Source organism: Panthera uncia, assembly GCF_023721935.1.
Source record: "Panthera uncia isolate 11264 chromosome B3 unlocalized genomic scaffold, Puncia_PCG_1.0 HiC_scaffold_1, whole genome shotgun sequence".
NCBI classification, from domain to species: domain Eukaryota; kingdom Metazoa; phylum Chordata; class Mammalia; order Carnivora; family Felidae; genus Panthera; species Panthera uncia.
In genome coordinates, this window is record NW_026057582.1 from 4,669,153 (window position 1) to 4,690,246 (window position 21,094).

At 52.3% G+C, this 21,094-nt stretch overlaps 1 protein-coding gene across 1 annotated transcript in view; it reads left to right on the top strand.

Moving 5' to 3' along the window:
* LOC125909175 (WAS/WASL-interacting protein family member 1-like) overlaps positions 1-11,361 on the top strand; it is a 31,558-nt gene extending 20,197 nt beyond the window's left edge. The window contains exon 3 of the mRNA XM_049612168.1: positions 10,415-11,361. Coding sequence (XP_049468125.1) covers positions 10,415-10,416 — 2 coding nt within the window. The 3' untranslated portion in view covers positions 10,417-11,361. The remainder of the gene's footprint in view (positions 1-10,414) is intronic.
* The last annotated feature ends 9,733 nt before the right edge of the window (positions 11,362-21,094 follow it).

Consider the following 21,094-nt stretch of genomic DNA (forward strand, 5'->3'; position numbering starts at 1 on the left):
TTTATTTATTTTTGAGAGAGAGAGAGAGAGAGAGAGAGAGAGAGAGAGCGCACAAGCAGGGGAGAGGCAGAGAGAAGGGGGAGACAGAGGATGCGAAGCCGGCTCCACACTGACAGCAGAGAGCCCGACGTGGGGCTCGAACTCCCGAACCGTGAGATCATGACCTGCACCAAAGTCGGGCGCTGAACCGACTGAGCCACCCAGGTGCCCCAAAATAATGCCAGTTCTGTGTCTTCCTTTCGAATCTTTCTACTTTTTTCTCCCCCTTGCCGTACGGGCCTGACCAGGACCTCCAGTACCGTCTGACCCGTGCTGGCAGTGGGAACAACGGGGATCTTGGTCGTGTGTCCAGGCCCGCAGGGGAACACTCGGTGCCCCGGCATTGTCTGTGATGTCATGGGAGTTTGTGATTGATCAGGGCCTTGGTCAGGGTGAGGAGGTCCCTCGCGAAGGGTTTTGCTAAGGGTTCTTCTCACGAACGGATCTTAGATTGTATCTGCAACCCTAGAGAGGATGGTAATGACTTCTTTTTTTCCCTGAAGTAGATTCTGCTGAGTTTTCCGATACGGAGCCCGACTCGCGCTCCTGGGACAAACCCGGCTTGACCGTGGCGTAGTCTCCTGCCAGCTTCAGTTCGTTCCCCGTGTGGGAATTTTGCGTCCGTGTCCACGAGTGAGACTGCCCTGTGCTTTTCTCTCTCTCTCATTTCCCGTCTCAGGTTTTGCCGTCAAGGTTATGATTGCCTCACAGACGAACTGGAACTGGGCACTTCCCTCTTTCTCTGCGTTCCGAGTTTACCCAAGGCGGGAGCTCTTTGCTCCCTGAACGCATCTGAGAACCCCGGGTGGGGCCGTCGGGGCCGGAGGCTGCTCCGTGGGAAGGTCCGCTCGGGCTCAGCGCTCTCTTCGGGAAACCACATTCCTTCCTTCCCATCCTGTCGGACCACGCCACCTGCCCACCCTCCCTCTGCTCCGCCCCACACAGCTTGTGGCACACCTGGGCTTCCTGTCTCGGGGCTTCCGTCCACGCAGATCGCTACCAAAGACTGCCCTGCCTGGACCCTTCACGACACTGAGGCCACCGCTTCCAGCGAGCTTGGGCCCCCTTTCTCCTGGGCTCTCTGTGTCTGCCTGTTATCAAAACTGCTTTGCGTTGGGGCGCCTGGGTGGCTCAGTCAGTTGAGTCCGACTTCAGCTCGGGTCATGATCTCACAGTTCGTGGGTTCGAACCCCGCATCAGACTCTCTGCTGTGAGCCTGGAGCCCGCTTCGGATCCTCTGTCCCCCCTCTCTTTCTGCCCCTTCCCCACTCACTCTCTAAATAAATAAACAAACAAACAAACATGTAAAAAATAGTATCTTGGGTTCCTGGGTGGCTCAGTTGGTTGAGCGTCCGACTTTGGCCCAGGTCATGATCTCACGGTTCGTGAGTTCGAGCCCCCCATCAGGCTCTGTGCTGACAGCTCAAAGCCTGGAGCCCGCTTCAGATTCTGTGTCTCCTCTCTCTGCCCATCCCCCACTTGTGCTCTGTCTCGAAATGAATGAATGAATGAATGAATGAATGAATCTTGGGCGCCTGGGTGACGCCTGGGTCGGCTGAGCGTCCAACTTCGGCTCAGGTCATGATCTCGCCGTCTGTGAGTTCGAGCCCCGCATCGGGCTCTGTGCTGACTTAGAGCCTGGAGCCTGTTTCAGATTCTGTGTCTCCCTCTCTCTGTCTGCCCCTCCCCTGCTGGCCCTCTGTCTTTCTCTCTCTTAAAAAGTAAACATTAAAAAATATTTTTTAATATCTTAAAAAAACGCTTTGCATAGAATTATTCTGTCCTCAAGTGGGTCTTCCCAGAGGGCAGGCATATGTTTCTGGTTGTTCACTTGGTCAACAGACAGGTCCAGGGGCGCCTAGGTGGCTCAGTCAGTTGACCACCTGACTCTTGCTTTCGGCTCAGGCCGTGATGTCGCGGTTTGTGAGTTTGAGCCCCGCTTCAGGCTCTGTGCTGACAGTGTGGAGCCTCCTCTGGATTCTCTCTCTCCCTCTCTCTTCTCTCTCTTTCTCTGCCCCTCCCCCACTCTTGCTCTCTCTAAACAAATAAATAAACTTTAAAATGTCTGTATAATGGGTAGAGTTGTGGGTCCTGTGTCCTGGCTTGGGGGCCCAAGTTTTTCACTTTTCTTACTACATACATCTTACTGTAGGAACACAGAAATGTGCATTCTGTCTTCCACCTCAGTATCACACCAGACCTGCTCTACCCAGTGCCTTCACGGGCCATGGCGGCCACAGACCCCACTGGGGAGTCCAGAGGCCTGGGTTCTAGTGGCCGGGCCATCAACTCACTGTGTGACCTCAGACTAGTCACTTGGCCTCTCTGGGCCTCAGTCTCCACATCTGTAACAATGCTGGGATTTGGTCATAACCACTAGGGGCCTGAAGGATCCCTTTCTGTTGAGGGCCCTTGGACCTCTGCCTGGCTCAGAACCCAGAGCTCTGCAGCTTTGGACAGATGGGGGACTGGGGCTGGGGCCGTGCTGCCTGAGCACTGGCACTCTGCAGGACATCTGGAGACCTCTGTCCTCTTTCCCGCTTGGCCTCCTCGCCTGCATCACACAGAGGGTGTGCTCAGATCTCCTGGTACACTGGGGCTATACCCTCGAAGTTCAGGGTTTGGGGCTGTGCTAGATGGCCCCGGGTGGGGATGTGCCTGGCAACCTCCCTTCCTGACAGGCCCCACTGGGTCTCTGTGCTCCATGGGCTGGGTGGCCAGTCCTTACAGCTGTCCTATCCCTGGCAGTGTGCCCCTCCCTGCCTGCTGGCTCTCACCCCACCCCAGTGACTTGCCCTCTCTCTAGATAAGGCACCTTTGACCTTTGCATGCCATGGACCCTTGAGGCCGACTGGAGAAGCATATGAACTCCTCAAAACAATATCTTTATTTCTATTTCTTTAAGTTATTTATTGATTTTAGTCATCTCTGTGGCCCAACATGGGGCTCAAACTCACGACCCTGAGATCAAGCGTCACATGCTCTTCTGACTGAGCCCAGCCAGGTGTTCCCCAAGAGATTTTATTTTATTTTATTTTATTTTATTTTATTTTATTTTATTTTTATTTATTTTGAGAGAGAGCATGAGTGGAGGGAGAGGTATAGAGGGAGGAGAGAGAGAGAGAGAGAGAGAGAGAGAGAGAGAGAGAATATCCCAAGCAGGCTGACCTGAGTCAAAATCCAGAGTTGGACACTTAACCTACTGGGCCACCCAGGTGCCCTCCAAAACAGTATTTTTAAATAAGTACATGGAGGAAACCAATCATGTAGAAAAGCAATTCATAAAAGTTTTAAATACATGTGGAATGGAGTAGTGTATTTATTAACATTAAATAGCAATACCAAAGCTGTAAGTCTAAACTTTATCATTTTGGGGGCGCCTGGGTGGCTCAATCGGTTGAACATCTGACTTCGGCTCAGGTCATGATCACACAGTTTGTCGGTTCGTGCCCCACATCGGGCTCTGTGCTGACAGCTCAGAGCCTGGAACCTGCTTCAGATTCTGTGTCTCCCTTTCTCTCTGCCCTCCCCCACTCACACTCTGTCTCTCTCTCAAAAATAAATAAACACTAAAAAAAATTTTTTTAATAAATAAAATTTATCATTTTGAAGTAGCAGTGTAAATGATATTTAGAGATTTTTTGATTCAGTTGAAATGTGACTTGAGGGGCACCTGGGTGGCTCAGTCGGTTGAGCGTCCGACTTCTGCTCAGGTCACGATCTCACAGTTCATGAGTTTGAGCCCCGTGTCGGGCTCTCTGGTGGCAGCTCAGAGCCTGGAGCCTGCTTGGGATTCGGTGTCTCCCTCTCTCTCTGCCCCTCCCTGCCCATGCTCTGTCTCTTTCCCTCTCTGTCTCTCAAAAATAAATAAATGTAAAAAAAAAAAAAATTTTTTTAAGTGATTTGAAAATATCTGGATTTCTGTTGGTGAGAAAGTCACCACTGAGGTTTGTGGCCCCCGTTCCTAACTGACAGGAAAGTAAATATCAGAGGTGGGTAAAAATGAGGATGTAAGTTTTTTTCTGTCCAATTTCAGAAACCCCAGGCTCCCATCCTCTGGCCTCCCTTTCCCCAGGGTTCTCTGTGGACCCCGGGGTTGAGAGCCCCTGCTCTGGGTAATACAGTTGTTCAAGAGGAACTAAGACAGAAGTGGGTGAGGTGAGGGGCAGAGAAGGAAAGTGCGGTTGACTGCGTGGGTCTCTTTAAAAGGAAGGGACCGGGCCAGTTTTGATGCTTCTGGGCCTTTGTACATGCTGTTCTTTCTGCCAGGCTTTCCCATCCCCTGCCCCATCTGCCACCTCTAACTCCGGTGTCTCCTTCAAAGCCTTCCATCTGTCCCACCCCCAGCACGTGGTCCCCCTCACTCTCGCCCCCCACCCCCCAGTGTCTGCTCAGAGCATGTGCAGTGAGCTCAGGTGTTTGCATGCTAGACTGACCCCGGCAAAGGCTGGCGCTGCTCCGTCTCTGGGTCGCCAGGGCCCCGCTCAACACCGGTGCTCAGTGTTGGTGGAATGAGTGAGTGCGTGAGTCAATGAATGAAAGAATGAATGATAAAGTCATGCCCCGCTGTGCTCCTTAAGTTCTTTTTTTTTTTTTTTTTTAAGGTTTATTTATTTTTGAGAAAGTGTGAGCTGGGGAGGGACAGAGAAAGAGGGAGACAGAGGATCCAAAGGGGGCCCTGGGCTGACAGCAGCGAGCCCAACACGGGGCTCGAACCCACGAACCGCGAGATCATGACCTGAGCGGAAGTCGGACACTCAACGGACTGAGCCCCCCAGGCGCCCCTGGGTTCTTTAAGCCCTTGCCAGCAGCAGGAGCACCTTGCCGGGCTCCCATTTCAGAGAGGACTGCTTGCAGCAATGTGTTACCTTCCTCATATCTTTTTAAAAAAAAAAATTATTTTTTTTAAAGCAGGTTAAAACAATGCGTGACAGCGATGGAATATTATTTGGCCATAAAAAGGAATGAAGTATTGATTCATGCTACAATATAGAGGAACCTTGACCACATGATGCCCAGTGAAAGATGCCAGCCACTGAAGGCCACAGGTTAGGTGATCCCATTTATATGAAAAGTCCGGAATTAGCAAGTCTAAAGAGACAGCAGATTAACTGAGCTAAATCCTCATCTCTCAGCTGCAGGCAGTCACTGGATTTTCTAAAGGCAAAAAAATCAGCAACTGTCAGCATAAGCCTGTCACACGTGTAAAGATGAGAGCCAGAAAAAACATTTAGAAGAATGCAATGTCTGCTTCTGAGGGGGAGAACCCAGGCTGGGCGGAGCAGGAACAGGGGACTGCTGTTTGCCATTCCAAGCCTTAGAGTTCTAGCTGTTCTTTAAAAATGGGTACCTACTATTTTATTGGAAATGAAAGCTAAAGCAACAAGAGAGGAAGAAAATGGAGAAATGGAGGATCAGAGGGGTGAAGTCACTTGCCCGCTGTCACACAGGATTCAGAGCTGAGCCTCTCTGAGTTCCGGCTCACTATGGAGGGGGGAGCCCTGCGGCCCCACTGGCCTGATGGTGGAGGCGGGCGGCAGGCCGTCTGCACAGAGGGACCAGCCTCTGATGAAGCAGACTATTTTCACTCTCAGATGTTGCTGAAGTGAGAGGCATTCATGTCAACAAGCCTTTTTGAAACCAAAAGGCCCTTTTCACAATCTGACCGTGCAGGCTGGGTGCTGGGGGTTCCATGTCCACCAAAGCCCCAGCTCGATGCCAGCAAATCAGCAGAGTGGTCCCTCCGTAGACTGCACTTTTTTGCGAGCCCACTGATAAGCCGTTCTCTGAGGGCAGCCATAAATGTGTCAGGCAGAGGGGCTGGATTTGAATTCATGTCTCGGCATATGCTTGTCCTCAGGACTTGGTCGGGGCCAGTGCTCAGCAAGATTCGGTCTGGAAAGTAGACATGGGCCCTGACAATGCGATGGAGGCAGGCCTGGGTGGATCCAGGAGGGAGCAGCACGTGCAAAGGCCCGGGGGCCTTGGTGTGGGAGCTGACATGGGTCAGTGTAGTTGGAGAAGGGGTTGGGGGTGGCAGTTGAAGAGATGGGGTTGAGGGGACAGCAGGACCCCAAGTCCTCTTCCCTTTTCAGTCTACTCCAGGCCCTGACCCGCCCTTAGAGGGACTGCCCATCAGTTTTCCCCAGCAGAGACCCCAGGCCCAGGCTGCCTGGCAAAGCGGTGTCCACAGCCAGCCAGTCCTGCCCCTGACCAGTGCAGCTGAGGAACCCTGGGCCAGCCATTCGGTTTCTTGGCCTTCCCTGACTCCCCAGGAAGAGGGGACCCCAGTTCCTCACTTCCAGGGCTATCACCTAACTGAATGTCAGTCAGCCAGCCGTACGACAGTGCCTGGCGTGGGGCCTGGGACTCAGATGATGGGATGTTAGTTCCTTAGCCATCATCTCTCTCCTTGGTTCATATCAACATAGGGGCATCAATACAGGGGCTAAGTGCCTACTATGTACCTACTATGTACTATGTACCCCTGCTTGGGGCAAGGAGATACAGAGATGAAAGGTCATGGGGCGTAGACAGCAGGCCAGCCGCCCAGGGCAGGGTGGTCCGTGCAGGGAAAAAGGAAGACCCTAGGATCTGCACAAACCTCTAACGGAACCTTAACCCTGTGCCAGCCCGGGTCTGGAAAGATCAGCCAGAGAAAGCCAGGAGGAGTGGGGGGAAGGGCAGGCTAAGCAGAGGACACAGGCTGGGTCTAGGTCTGGGGTTGGAGGGAGCAGGTGGCAGAGGGCCAGGGTAGCTGGAGTGAAAGCTGGAGGGAAATTCAAGGCCAGAGGAGTGACCCTGAGGCCGCAGGGCCCAGATCCGCAGAGTCTGGGGCATGACAAGTATTTGTGCCTTTATCCCCCAAAAAGCCACTCTGGGGTTTGAAAACTTTGCTCCAGCCGCTGGGTGGGGAAGGGAGGCGGGAGCACCGTCTCCAAGGCGCCGGAGCCTGCGGTCTCGGCGAGGCCCCCAGCAGCTCAGCTCTGCTCTGCTCTCCCAGCACCGATGTGGGCGGACCCATCAGCCCCGCCGCCCCGCCCGCAGCCCGGCGGCGAGACCCCGCCTCCCCCGCTGGTTGGTCGGGACGGGGACACCTGATCCGGGGTAGCCAGTCGCCGCGCTGGGTTCTAGAGCCACCCGCGTCGACCCGGCGGCGGCGCAGCTAGCCGCGGACCGAAGCGCCAGCAGGGGGCGGCACAGGGCGCGTCGGGCCACCGGAGCGCACCAATTCGAATGCCCGGCCGGTAGGCGATCAGCAATCCTGGGATGTCCACTTGGCTGAATGACCAGTTCCTACGGACTTCCTGTGACGTGTGTTCTCCGAGGCCATCCGGCGTCCCCGGGCCGCGATCGTTTCTCGTAGGGTCTGGCACGTAGTCCCCGCCCCACCCATTCCCTGAGAAGCCTCAGCTCCTGGCCTCTGAGGGTCGCGGGGCCTGCAGGGGGCCGTTGGAATTACGAGTCCCTTCTCCTCCCGCGTAACGCTCCACCCCCTTTGTGAGGTCCCGACCTGCACGCCGCTTCCTCCAGGAAGCCTTCCCTGCTGCCCGGGCACTGGACTCCCCGGCATTCCAGGGCCCCCTCGCTACTCTCCCGGCCTGGAAGTGTCCTTCTCTGGGGACGTTTCTCCCAGAGGGCTCTTCCTGGACAGGGGCCCCTCCCTAGCTGCAGCCCCAGGCTCCTTGGGGGCCCATCAGGGCGAGGTAAAGGGCAGAAGCTGGCCAGGACCACCTCTCCTCCCTTACTCTCGAGCGACTGCGGGGGAGAGGGGGTAGATGCAGCTGGAGAAGCCCCTGGAGATGCCGGTGGCTCCTTGTGAGGTGTGCAGGCTGGGAGGCAGGGACGCGCCCCCTGGCCTCTCCGACCCGCGGGACACCCTTGAGCGGCCTGCACCCTTCAGGCAGTGGCAGGGGAGGGAGGTGCTCCTTAGCGTCCAAGGGGGGACTCTCGGCACCCAGGGTTCAACCCACGGAAATAGCATGCATCTTAGCGCCCAGAAGAAGCCAACGCGCCAGGACGCGGGCAGAGCGCAGCTTCGGGAAAACAGACTCTCCTGGGGGGTAGCATGTCCTGCTGCGGAGGCCGTTCGCCCCCGTGGCAGCAAGGGCTTTGCCAAAACCTGGGAAGCCAAATTGGACCTTACTGATTTGTCCCGGATGGCCTCTGGCGCTAAGGGCAGCTCAAAAGGCATCAAAGGGTGTGCAGTGAAAAGTTTGCCCCAGTTATCTTTTCCTTTAGCGCATTTGTATGTTACTCCTTTTTTACATTTTTTTATTATTTTTTTTAACTTTTATTTATTTTGAGAGAGAGCATGAGCAGGGGAGGGGCAGAGAGAGGGAGAGAGAATCCCAAGCAGGCTCCATGTTGTCAGCGCAGAACCCCATGCGGGGCTCCAACTCGCCAACCCTGACATCATGGCCTGAGCTGAACTCAAGAGTCCCACGCTTAACAGATTGAGCCAGCCAGGCACTCCTTATTCCTTTCTTCTTCTGACCAGACCAGTTACTGACTTAGCTATTTAAAATTGAAAATATATATATACCTACTGGATTTATTTTATTTTACTTTTCAATGTTTATATTTGAGAGAGAGACAAAGTGTGAGCAGGGAGGGCAGAGAGGGAGACACAGAATCTGAAGCAGGCTCCAGGCTCTGAGCTGTCAGCACAGAGCCGGATGTGGGGCTCGAGCCCACAAATGATGAGACCATGACCTGAGCCGAAGTCGGATGCTTAACCGGCTGAGCCACCCGTATTCATCGTTATAAAATGCTCCTCTTGGGACACGTGGGTGGTTCAGTTGGTTAAGCATCTGACTTCAGCTCAGGTCATGATCTCAGGGTTTGTGAGTTCTAGCCCCGCATCAGGCTCTCTGCTGCCAGCACAGAGCCTTCTTCGGATCCTCTGTCTCCCTCCCTCCCTGCTGCTCCTTCCCTGTTCGTGCTCTGCCTCAAGAATAGATAAACATTTAAGAAAATTAAAATAAAGTGCTCCTCTTGACTTCAAACAATATTTTGCCTTGAACTTGACCCCTGCTTTCTGTTTGTTGACATTGCCTGTTACCCCTTGCACCATCGTTGTATTTTCGTTCTGAGTCTTCTTGTTTGGGGAGTGTCTCTTGCCTCCAGCTTAAGGCTGAATGTGAACCATCTGCCAGGCATTTCCTTTTACAGATGAGTTAACAACCCACTTGCATATATCAATGTGACAAATCTATCTCAGTCCCAATTAAGTCAATTTATTTGATGCTTTCTATTTTTGTAGGTTATAAAATATTTGCTTAATTTGGGGACAAGCGTTTCTTTTGGCGTCTTGGAAATTTTGTAGCTGCGTACCTATGGTTACCTTTATAATTTTATATAACACACTTCATCCTTCATTTCCCCGAAGATTATCTATTGACTCCCCAGTATGCGTAATGACATGATGATGTTTTTTCTTCTTTCTTCCTCCTTCCTTCCACCGTCCTTATTGCAATACAATCTTAAGTGGAAACCAACATCATATATTCCATATATACAGCTTCGGTCCTAAGATGTCACAATTTTCAGATGCTCCCTTGGTGTAGTAACAGCTTTTTGAATGAAAATAAAGCTCGGTCCCATCCCACATTCCCTACAGAGGGCCAACAGTGGCCATGCTTGAGATGGAATTCAAGGGCATCTTGATTTTCTTCTCTCTGAGCCCCGTGTCCCTACGTCCCTGCCTAGGCCACCCGACAGATCCTTGTCCTCCCTGCCTCCGCTTGGAGGAGGCGTCTGGGGCCCTGACCAGGGATCACAGCCATGAGTGTCTCAGCGGAGCCACCCACTGCTGGAGGGGCTTGGGGTGTGTCCCGGATTTCAGGTGGCCCAAAGCTCTGTGCCTAGGCAGATGACTGACGTCAGATGCATCCCGCCCTAATGCTCCTCTTTTCTGATCCAGGCATCGCTGGCTGACACCAGCTCAAAAGCAGATCATGTTTGGCATCATCTTATTAAAGCATTCCGGACCTTTCTCGGGACCCCAGAGTTCCCGGAAGAACCCAACATTCCCTGGTGCCAGCCTGTGGCTGTGCCAGTCACATCCGCCCTGCTGAGCCTCCTCTAGCTCCTATGTACCAGCCCAACCTGGGCACCCCTGTCCTGACCACACCTTGTGCTCTCCTCCCTCCAGCCCTTTGCTCCTGCTGTTTCTTCCACCTGGGCTGCTGTCCCTCCAGTTTTTGCTGGTCGAAACCTCATCCATCCTTAAGGCTCAGCCTGCGCACCGCGTCCTGTGGCTCTCAGGCCCCTCCCTCTCCGGCTCCTCGTAGCCTGGCCATGGTAGCCGGCCCTGGTGCTCGCCGGAAGCTCACGCTCATCTTCTGACTCACCTCTCCGTCTCCCCTCCCAGAGCTGGGGTGGCCACAGAACTTTCTGGGAAGAGCTTTGGAGTCAGACAAGACCGGCTGCCGCGGAGCTGCAGTCTCGGTGGTTGTGAAACGGGGGTATTGATGATCATTCGCCACCGTGAGGAAGCGTGGAGGGAGCTGCCACCCGGAGCCCGGGCACCCGTCACGGTGCTGCCCTGTGCTCGGCCCTGGGGACACAGCAGTGGAGACAGCCCTGCCTGCCAGCATGGAAGCGGCTTGAGCTAACATTAGTCTAGCGGTCTGTTATTATAGTAGCTTTATTGGTGTATTTACATTAAAGCACAAAATCTTGGGGCGCCTGGGGGGCTCCGTCGGTTGAGCGTCCGACTTCGGCTCAGGTCACGATCTCTCAGTTCGTGAGTTCGAACCTTGCGTTGGGCTCTGTGCTGACAGCTCAGAGCCTAGAGCCTCTTTGGATTCTGCGTCTCCCTCTCTCTCCGCCCCTCCCTGCTCGCTCTCTGTCTGTCTCTCTCAAAAATCAATAAACATTAAAAAAAAATTAAAGTACAAAATCTTTGTGAGTGACCGGATGAATGTTCCCATATGTCCACAGTGTGGCTCCGTGCGGATCGAGTCATAGCACCTTCCAGTCCCCCAGGAGCCTCCACCGAGGGCAGCTACTGTTTTGACCTTTACCTTTACGGATTAATTTTTTAATCTAAATGGAATCATGCAGTATGTGGTCTCTTGGATCTAGCTTGTTTGGCTCAACGTTGCTTTATATTATTATCTATATGTTGTTGTAATAACAGTATTTCCATGTCCCTCCCCCTGAGGCCTGACACGTGGCAGATGGTCAGTTAATAGAGTCCTGGTTGAGGGAACTTGACCCGTTGAGCTTTTATCTCATACACTAGAATGTGACGTGAACCAAATCCATTGTTGGAAAAGGCACAAGAGATAGAAGTTGGGACAGCAGAGTTCATTTTACAAGGAGTGCCTTTTACAGGCCACTGATATCTGTGGTTTGGCCTGGCTGTTTATAAATGCCCCTGGCAGCCTCCTGAGGTCACCTCGGGCTGGTGGCTGTGATCTGCCCTTAGGGTCACCGGGCCTGGCCCTCCTCTCCTCCCTGGCCCATCCTGGAGAAGTGCCTGCTCCTTGCCTAGGCTTGGCATCTCTACCTGTCAGGGGCTCTCATCCTCTGTGGTCCAGAGCGGGCACCCAGGAGGCGAGACACGCGAGGGGCCCCTGGGTTTGATCTCGGAGGAAAAAAACATCCACTCGTCCTGCTCCAAGGCCCCCAAGTAGAAATCTCTGGGTTGATGGCAGCCCAGAGGCTCATAGGGGGTGGATTCCGAACGGTCCCCATGTCGCTCCTGGAGGGACAGGCCATGGCGCTCTTCCCAGCATCTATTCCACAGCTGGAAAACCAAGGCTCCGAGGGCAGGCTGAGTCTTTATCCGGTTGGTGGGTGAGGAATACACTCGGTCTGCACCTATTATGTGCCTACTGTGTGCCCTGTGTTGGCACTGAAAACCCAGAGGTAAGACAACCTGTCTCGGCCGAGGGGAGCCACGCTCAGGAGAGGTCTGGGAAAGCTTCAGCTTTGAAGCATGGGACCTCTGCTGGGCCCAGGTAAGGGCACTCCAGGCAGAGGAACTTCCCAAGCAAAGGCATCCCCGTGTGAAAGGTACTGGGCTACACTGGTGAGCAGAGCATTCAGGACAGAGGTTCGGCTCAAGCCGGTCAAAGACCCTGCTTGGGGGTGGTGATGGTGAATGCTGAGGTTCCTTTTGGGGCAGGTGCAGGACCGCAGCTCTAGGCTCTCCCTCCCGCCCTCTGTGTGACCCTGTGTGCCCCACAATACACCCTTCTCTGTGGCAGATGGATGAACGGGGGGTGGTGTGCAATGAGCCAGTGAGTGGGGTTTAAAAGCAGTCAGGGCCAGGTAGGCAGATGGGGTTGAATGAGTCAGGCCCCTAGGGCCCCGAGGTGATTTTTTTTTAAGTTTACTTATTTATTTTTGAGAGAGAGAGAGCACGTGAGCGGGGAAGGAGTGGGAAGTGAGAGGGAGAGAGAGAATCCCAAGCAGGCTCTGCGCGGTCAGCACAGAGCCCGATGTGGGGCTCAAACCCATGAACCTCGAGATCACAACCTGAGCCAAAGTCAGACGCTTAACCAACTGAGCCACGCAGGCACCCGTCATGAGGTAATTATCTCAGCACAAGGATTAGTCCTGGGCATGCTATTTGTTCTTGCCTCCTGGAGCAGGCCCTTCCTGCACTCCACTCTCCAGGGCAGCCAGTCTCTGGTTCAATCAGTGACCAACAGGCTGGATGTACCTGTCTCTTTCAAGGTCTCAGTTGCAATCCCCTGTTTGCCTTTGCTCTTTGCAGAGGTGAAAGTGTCACTGACCCAACCCCCTGCCAAGCTGGCCCACCCAGGAAGAAATGTTCAAGGAGGATCCACTCTTGGATGGATTTGTTTTACAGGACTTTTTTCTTTGTGTGTTTTTTAAAATTTACATCCAAGTTAGTTAGCATATGGTGCAATAATGATTTCAGGAGTAGATTGCAGTGATTCATCCCCTACGTGTAACACCCAGGGCTCATCCCGACAAGTGTCCTCCTTAATGCCCCTTGCCCTTTTAGACCATCCGCCCACCCACAACCCCTCCAGCAACCCTCAGTTTGTTCTCTGTATTTAAGAGTCTCTTCTGTTTTGTCCCCCTCCTTGTTTTTATATTATTTTTGCTTCCCTTCCCTTATGTTTATCTGTTTTGTATCTTAAATTCCTCATATGACTGAAATCATATGATATTCGTCTTTCTCTGACTAATTTCGCTTAGCATAATACTTTCTAGTTTCACCCACCTAGTTGCAAATGGCAAGATTTCATTCTGATTGCCGAGTAATACTCCATTGTGTGTGTGTGTGTGTGTGTGTGTGTGTGTGTGTGTGTGATACACACACCACATCTTTATCCATTCATCCATCGATGGACATTTGGGCTCTTGCCATACTTGGGCTATTGTTGTTTGTGCTGCTATAAACATGGGGGTGCATGTGCCCCTTCGAAACAGCACACCTGTATCCGGTGGATAGATGCCTAGGAGTGCAGTTGCTGGGTGGTAGGGTAGTTCTATTTTTAGTTTTTTGAGGACCCTCCATACTGTTTTCCAGAGGGGCTGCACCAGTTTGCATTCCCACCAACAACGCAAAAGAGATCCTCTCTCTCTGCATCCTCGCCAACATCTGTTGTTGCCTGAGTTCATGTTGGCCATTCTGACAGGTGTGAGGTGGTATCTCCTTGTGGTTTTGATTTGTATTTCCCTGATGATGTTTTTCAGGACTTCTATTTTGATTTTTTTATTATAAAATTTTTTTAAACATTTATTTGTTCTTGAGAGACAGAGGCAGAGCATGAACAGGGGAGGGAAGGAGAGAGAGAGAGAGAGAGAGAGAGAGAGAGAGAGAGAGAATGAGAATGAATCCAAAGCAGGCTCCAGGCTCTGAGCTGTTTGTCAGCACAGAGCCTGACGCTGGACCTGAACGCTCGAACCGCGAGATCACAACCTGCGCGGAAGTCTGACGCCCGACCGACTGAGCCGCCCAGGCGCCCCTTTTCCAGGACTTTTAATGGCCCTAGTGGCCGCATCTCATGTCCACATCTCCTTCCACCTCCCAGCCCCTAGACACCCTCCCAAGCCTCATGCGAGGGCTGTTCCCCACCCAGGAACACAGCATCTGGCTCCTTCCCCCCGCAGGCCTTTCCTCTGCTGGGCATCTCTTTTCCCTTTTTCTCTCCGGTCAGGAACTCTCTCTTCCCGGTCCTTAGAGGCCTGAACCCACGAACCCACCCACACCTTCCGAATTCGCCCCACCCCAACCCCAAGCCATGGCATGGCCTCAGACACCAGCAAGCAATTCTCCCCTCTACCGCCCCCACCACCCGCATGGGTGCACAGAGCCCTGACTGTGTCCCAGGGTGGGGACGGGGCGGGGAGGTGGGTGTTGCCCCCACTCTAGCGGACCTACGGACTGGCGGAAAAGAGGTTAAAATAAGAATTTCAAAAGCCAGAATTTCTCTGCCCCTCCTTTGGCCTCGCGGCCGCCGGGGAGTGGGATGGGGGCCCCTGAGCACCGCTGCGGTTCCCTCCGGCTACAGCCACGTCAGGGCCCCAGGAGAGCCCCAGGGGCGGAAAGAGGGGTAGGTTCCTGGGCCTCGCAATGCTTCTGGGTCAAACCGCTTCGCAAAGGCCCGGGGGCGGTCTCCACCCCGGTGCAGGAGGCAGCGCTGACGGACCTCCTGCCGGCAGGGGGCGCGGTGCAGGAATCGGAGGAGGGCGAGTCTCCGGGATGCTCGCCCCGAGGGAGGGGGACGCTAATTTTAAAACACGAATTAGATATCTTTTATTTTTTTTTAATGATCCACGCTTGTGAAACAGAGCAGAGCAGCTTGTAAAACAACCACCCTGACCTCACGGCCTCACCTTCAGGAAGTAATCCCTGCCTCGGGGTTGGGCGCATCCTTCCAGGTTTTCTCCAGAGCATTTATTTGCTGAGACACAACGAACGCTCACACAGATATCACCACCCTGGCAGACGTGTATACACACACACACACACACACACACACACACACACACACACCCATGGGAACACTTGGATCCCTAAAGAGACTGGTCAGAATAGTCCATGCTGTGGGTGTATTTATGCAGACACGTCTCCAGTGATGAATCGACACACACACAGTTTATTTTTGCAGGTTTCCCGGCTCTCCTCCTGCCACGCCGTCGACAGGCATTCCACATTTCCATCCCATCTTTCACGCTGTGGGCGACGAGCCTGCTGAAGCTGCAAAACGCAAGGCGGCTGATGACACATTGCCAGGGCTGTTTGGTGGGGGCGATGGGGTGTCCTGGGCGTGGGCGTGGGATACACTCACGCCTTGGGATTCAGGAAGATGTGAGGATGCGAGGGCAAAGCCCTCCAGGGGAGAAGTCAGAGATCAGCGGCTCGCAGAGGCTGGCCCTTGACCTCGGTAAGGGACATACCTGAGGCCTTTGGGGCTCTCCGGATTTGTGTCAGCCACACACATTGATTATCCCCTGCAAATGCAATCACGTTGAACTGAGACCCCTAAGGAGAGGCCGTTCCCATGTCCAGGGTCATCTGAACAGGTGGGGCCCCACCCACTCTGCCTGAAATCCCACATTACCTTGCACTCTGTTGAGTTCCAGGGGGTTTTCCTCTTCAAACCCACTCTACTCCAAGGGGGCCATGACCCGAACCCCAACAGGGTCCATGTGTGGGGCTGAGTGGTTGACACTGACTTCCACGGTGAGTTGGTGCATCGGGTGGGGGGACCCCAGTGTCTTCCTGCCTCCCTGCCAGCATTTCAACCGTCAGCCTCCTCTGTCCCCGGACCAGCTCCACGGACCTCAGCATGGAAAGCGTTTCCACTGGGTGGGGACGGCAGCACCCCACACACCATCTGAACGGGTCCCTGCAGACCGTCGGGTCCAGGAGCCCGCCCTGTGGAGGTGAATCCTGACGAGGCCCACGGACGGGTGGCAGGAGGGGACGGAGTCTGCAGTGTGCCAAGCCCAGGCCGCTCCAGCGCCTGGCTGCCACACTGTTACACCTGGGCCTGGGCTGGGGAGCCAGCCCTGGAAACCAAGAACATTCTAGAGCTTGGATCTGGAAGCCCCAGCTCCGTGGACATCCATATCCTGGAGGAATGCCCACGAGCCAGACAGGCTTCTAACTGGGCCTGTGTCGTCCACGGTGAAACGGTGAGGACTCCCAGCTCACGGAAGGACAAGAATTGTCACTGTTAACCCAGGGTGGCCCCGGCCTGGATCTGGAGGAGGGCTTGACTTCTGGCTTGGAGCTAATGCCTGCCAGAGGGGCGGATACCATGTTCCAGGCTCCAGATGTCGACACCCGTTTGTGTTTGTGTGTGGTGTGCAGTTGAAACCCCCCACCCCCACCCCGAAACGGGGCCGACTTCTCCAACCGGTTTTTATTTTGTCCTTAAGGCACACATCTGAAAATGACATAACCAAAGAAGTGTCAGGGATTAAACCTGAGGGCCAGGCTGTCTGCCGGTCAACCTCCCCGGCCCGATAGAGGAGACCTCTGGTGATCTGGTGAGCTTCACCAGGCAGCTGATAACTTCCTACAAGGTCCCAAGTGCGCTCCCAGCCGCAGCAGCCTGGTTCTCCCTGCTGACCCCTGCTGATGACCGAGGGGCGATGTGCCAGGAGTACAGAGGTAGTGCCTGCTGCCTGGGCATGAGAAATTGGAGACGAGGCAGGTGAGCGGGGTAAGAAATCTGGGGACACAGGGAAGCGTGGGGATGGGCGTTCAGCCGTGTGTGCACATGCGCATGCGTGGACCAGGCTGCAGTGGGAGAGGCACGAGTGGGGCAGGGGCCCTGCTCCACCGCCTTCCTGCCCACAGTGTGGCTGGTGAGGTCAGTGGCCAAGCTGAGTCTTGTTCTTTTGCAAGTAATGTCTTTTCTGTTTCTTCTTGGAAGCCTTTGGGGTTTTTCTCTTCTTGGGCGCCCAGAAATGTCTATACAGTGTTTCTAGATGGTGATGCCCAGCTTTTCAGTTATTGTTATATTGTGTTCACTTTTTAATTCAAGCGTAACATACAGGGGTGCCTGGGTGGCTTAGTCCTTGAGCCTCTGACTCTTGATTTCAGCTCAGGTCCTGATCTCGTGGTTCGTGGGTCCGAGCCCCGGGTCGGGCTCTGTGCTGACAGCTCAGAGCCTGGAACCTGCTTCAGATTCTGTGTCTCCCTCTCTCTGCTCCTCCCCCACTCACACTTTCTCTCTCTCTCTCTCTCTCTCTCTCTCTCTCTCTCTCTCTCAAAAATAAAGAAACATTAGGGGTGCCTGGGTGGCTTGGTTGGTTAAGCGTCCGACTTCGGCTCAGGTCATGATCTCACGGTCCGTGAGTTCGAGCCCCGCGTCGGGCTCTGTGCTGACAGCTCAGAGCCTGGAGCCTGTTTCAGATTCTGTGTCTCCCTCTCTCTCTGCCCCTCCCCTGTTCATGCTCTGTCTTTCTCTGTCTCAAAAATAAGTGTTAAAAATTTTTTTTTTAATAAAAAAAAAATAAAGAAACATTAAAAAAAACTGTGTGTCCATGAAGATTCATTCTGTGATACCACGGTCTTTGAGTTTTAATAAATGCTAATGTCTTCTACCCACCGTTGCTGTCTCCTTCACCATAATTTCCCCTCCTTAAAAATTCCCTTGTGTTGCACCTGTTCAACCCTCACCACCCCCCAGCACCCCTGGCAAACTACTGTTCTGTTTGTATAGTCTCTATAGCTTTACCTTTTCTAGTATGTTATATAATTGGAATCATACAGTACTTAGTGTTTACAGACTGGCTTCTTTCGTTTAGCAATATGCATGTAAGATTTTTCTGTGTCTTTTAGTGACGTGTTAGCTCATTTCCTTTTTTTTTTTTTTTAAGGTTTACTTATTTATTCTTTTATAATCTCTGCACCTGACGTGGGGCTCAAACTCATGACCCCAAGATCGAGAGTCACACGCTCCACCCACCGAGCCAGACAGGCACCCCCAGCTCATTTCCTTTTATCTCAGATTGATATTCCCTTGTCTAGATGGACCACAGTTTGCGTATCCATTCACCTATTGAAGGGCACCTCGGTTGCTTCAGGCTTTAGGTAACTACAAATAAAGTTGCTATAAACACGCACGCACAGGTTTTGTGTGGGCCTAAGTTTTCACATCATTTAGGTAAACAAATACCAAGGAACACAGCTGCTGGATTGTGTGGTTTACTTTTGTGAGATCCTGCCAGACTGTCTTCCAAAGTGGCCGCACCATTGTGTAATCCCCAGCGATGAATGAGCGTCCCTGTCACTCCAAGTCCTCGTCAGTATCTGGTATTGTCAGTGTCCCGGATATCATCCATTCTGGTAGGTGTAAAGGTATCTCGTTTATTGCTCTAATTTGCATTTCCCCGATGACAAATGACGTTGAAGTGTCTTTTCATACACTCATCTGTCGTCTATGTCTCCTGTGGCTAGGTGTCTGTTCAGATCTTTTGCCCACTTGTTAATTGGGTTCTTTGTCTTCTACTGTTGACTTTTAGATTCAGATTTGTGTTTCGCAGGTATTTTCTCCCAGTCTGTGGCTTGTCTCCTCCTTCTTTTACAGAACAAAAGTTATACATTTTAGGTGCACCTGGGTGGCTCAGTCGGTTGAGTGTCTGACTTCAGCTCAGGTCATGATCTCATGGTTCATGAGTTCCAGCCAACACCGGACTCTGTACTGACAGCTCAGAGCCTGGAACCTGCTTCAGATTCTGTGTTTCCCTTTATCTCTGCCCCTCCCCCCACTCATGCTTTGTCTCTTAAAAATAAATAAACATTAAAAAAATTTTTTTAAAGTTATACATTTTAATAAAGTTTAAACCATATTTTTTTTTTCTCTTTCATGGATTGTACTGTTGGTGTTGTGTTTAAAAACTCATCACCAAGGGGCACCTGAGTGGCTCAGTCAATTAAGCATCCAACACTTGGTTTCGGCTCAGGTCATGATCTCACAGTTCGTGAGCTTGAGCCTCCTGTTGGGCTCTGTGCTGACAGTGCAGAGCCTGCTTGGGATTCTCTCTCTCCTTTTCTCTCTCTCTGCCTCTTCCCCACTCTCACTGTCTCTCAAAAATAAATAAGTAAACTTAAAAAAAAAACTCATCACCAAACCCAAAGTCATTTAGGTTTCCTCAAGAAGTTTTGACATTTTGTATTTTACATTTAGGTCTGTGATCAATTTTGAGTATATATTTTTTTAAGATTTTATTTTTAAGTAATCTCTACCCCCAACGTGGGGCTTGAACTCACAACCTCAAGATTGAGAGTCACACGCTTTAATGACTGAGTGCCCCCATTTTGAGTCCATTTCTGTGTGAGGTCTGTGTCTCAGTTCATTTATTCTTTTGCATACGGACGTCCAATGGTTGCAGCGCCATTTTCTGAGGAGACTATCCTTTTTCCACTGAATTGCTCTTGCTCTGTTGTCCAATGCGAGAAATGAGCCCACAGACCCGATCAAAGGAGGGACGTGGAGACTTGGACACAGTGAAGCGAGGCTTTAATCAACGTTCTTGCAAAAGCAGGTGTCTGATGGACAGGCTCACTCCAGGCAGTAACAGCAGACGATTTATCTCCTAGCAAGAAGCCCCTCCCCCGATTCCTCATTGGCTGAGCACTACAGAGGTAAGCCCCTCCCCTGGTTCCTCACTGGCTGAGCACTGAAGAGGTAAGTCCCTCCCCTGGTCCCTTATTGGCTGAGCACTACAGAGGTTACAGCTTTGCCCTGAGGTCGCCTATGCCCATGTAAGGCAAAAAGTAGTCTGATTAGAACCAATGTACATTCCTTGAGGTGACGCAGGGACTTCAGGTCTTTGGCGCATACTCATTGCAAAGCCTTCAAAAAATAAGCTCATGAAATGGAGAGGGGCAGAGGAATCAGGAAGTGAAGTGTCTAAGGGTTTGGGACTCCATTGTGGCGGTGGGGTGTTGGGTACATATTCCCAACAGGTTGTAAACCTACCGTTAACTACGCAGCATAGCTTTTATTTGGTATTTCTGGTAAGAAATCATCTTACTTACCTCTCACATTCCAAGATCAGTTGACTAAATTTGTGTGGGTGTATTTCTTGACTTTCTACTATGTTCCATTGATCTATGTGTCTGTTCTTTCACCAGGGCACATTGTCTTGTAGTTAAGTCTAGAAATCATAGTTATGAGGGGTGCCTGGGTAGCCCAGTTGGTTAAGTGTCCAACTCTTGGTTTTGGCTCGGGTCCTGATCTCAGTTTGTGGGATTAAGGCCTACGCCGGGCCCTGGGCTGACAGCGTGGCCTGCTTGGAATTCTCTCTCTGCCTCTCCCCTGCTTGGGTGTGTGGGCCTGTGCCCACTCTCTCTCTCTCTCTCTCAAAATTAAATAAGTAAACATTAAAAAAAAAAAAAAGAAATCTAGTCCTATGAGTCCTCCAACTTTGTTATTCCTTCCTATTGTGGTGCGTGGGCTCTGAATAGATACCTTTGTACGTGAAAGTCACACTTAGAGGCTAGTCATTTACTATCTCTAAGAACTGGCTAGCCCTGAGAAGGGCAGGCTCTTCAAGACCAACAAGATATCGTAACATCAGAATTACGGAAAATAAATGATTAGTGCAATTGGCCCTCTGAGGCTTTGGCATCACGTTCCAGTTGCATCTCAAGACCTGGCGCGTTTATCAAGTTAAAATTTGTTAGCAATGTTTGCTCGTCTTGCGGAACCCTACAGGACAAGTTACTCCCAGCCCAAGGTTTTCCTGCGTGTGTGTGTGTGTGTGTGTGTGTTCATTTTGTTCTCTTTCAAGAATACCACCTTGGTGTGTGTTTCGAGGGTCAAGGTGGCAGGTTCAGCAGTTGTGCTGTTGGGGGCTTGAACGGCTGGTTTCGGAAAGTCTGTGTGAAGTTGTGTGGGGGACACGTGTGATCAGGAAGAAGGGCGGTCACGGTCATGGGGCGAACCACAGGGCCAGAGGTCTTGGTGAAAAGCTGGAGCGGGTAGTAGGAAAAGGGACAAAGATGGGGGAAGGAGGAGTCCTCTCCCCAGGGGGGTCAGGGTTTAATTGGTGTGAGGCAGGTGCCCCCTGGGGAAAGCAATGTCTCCACTAATCGGTG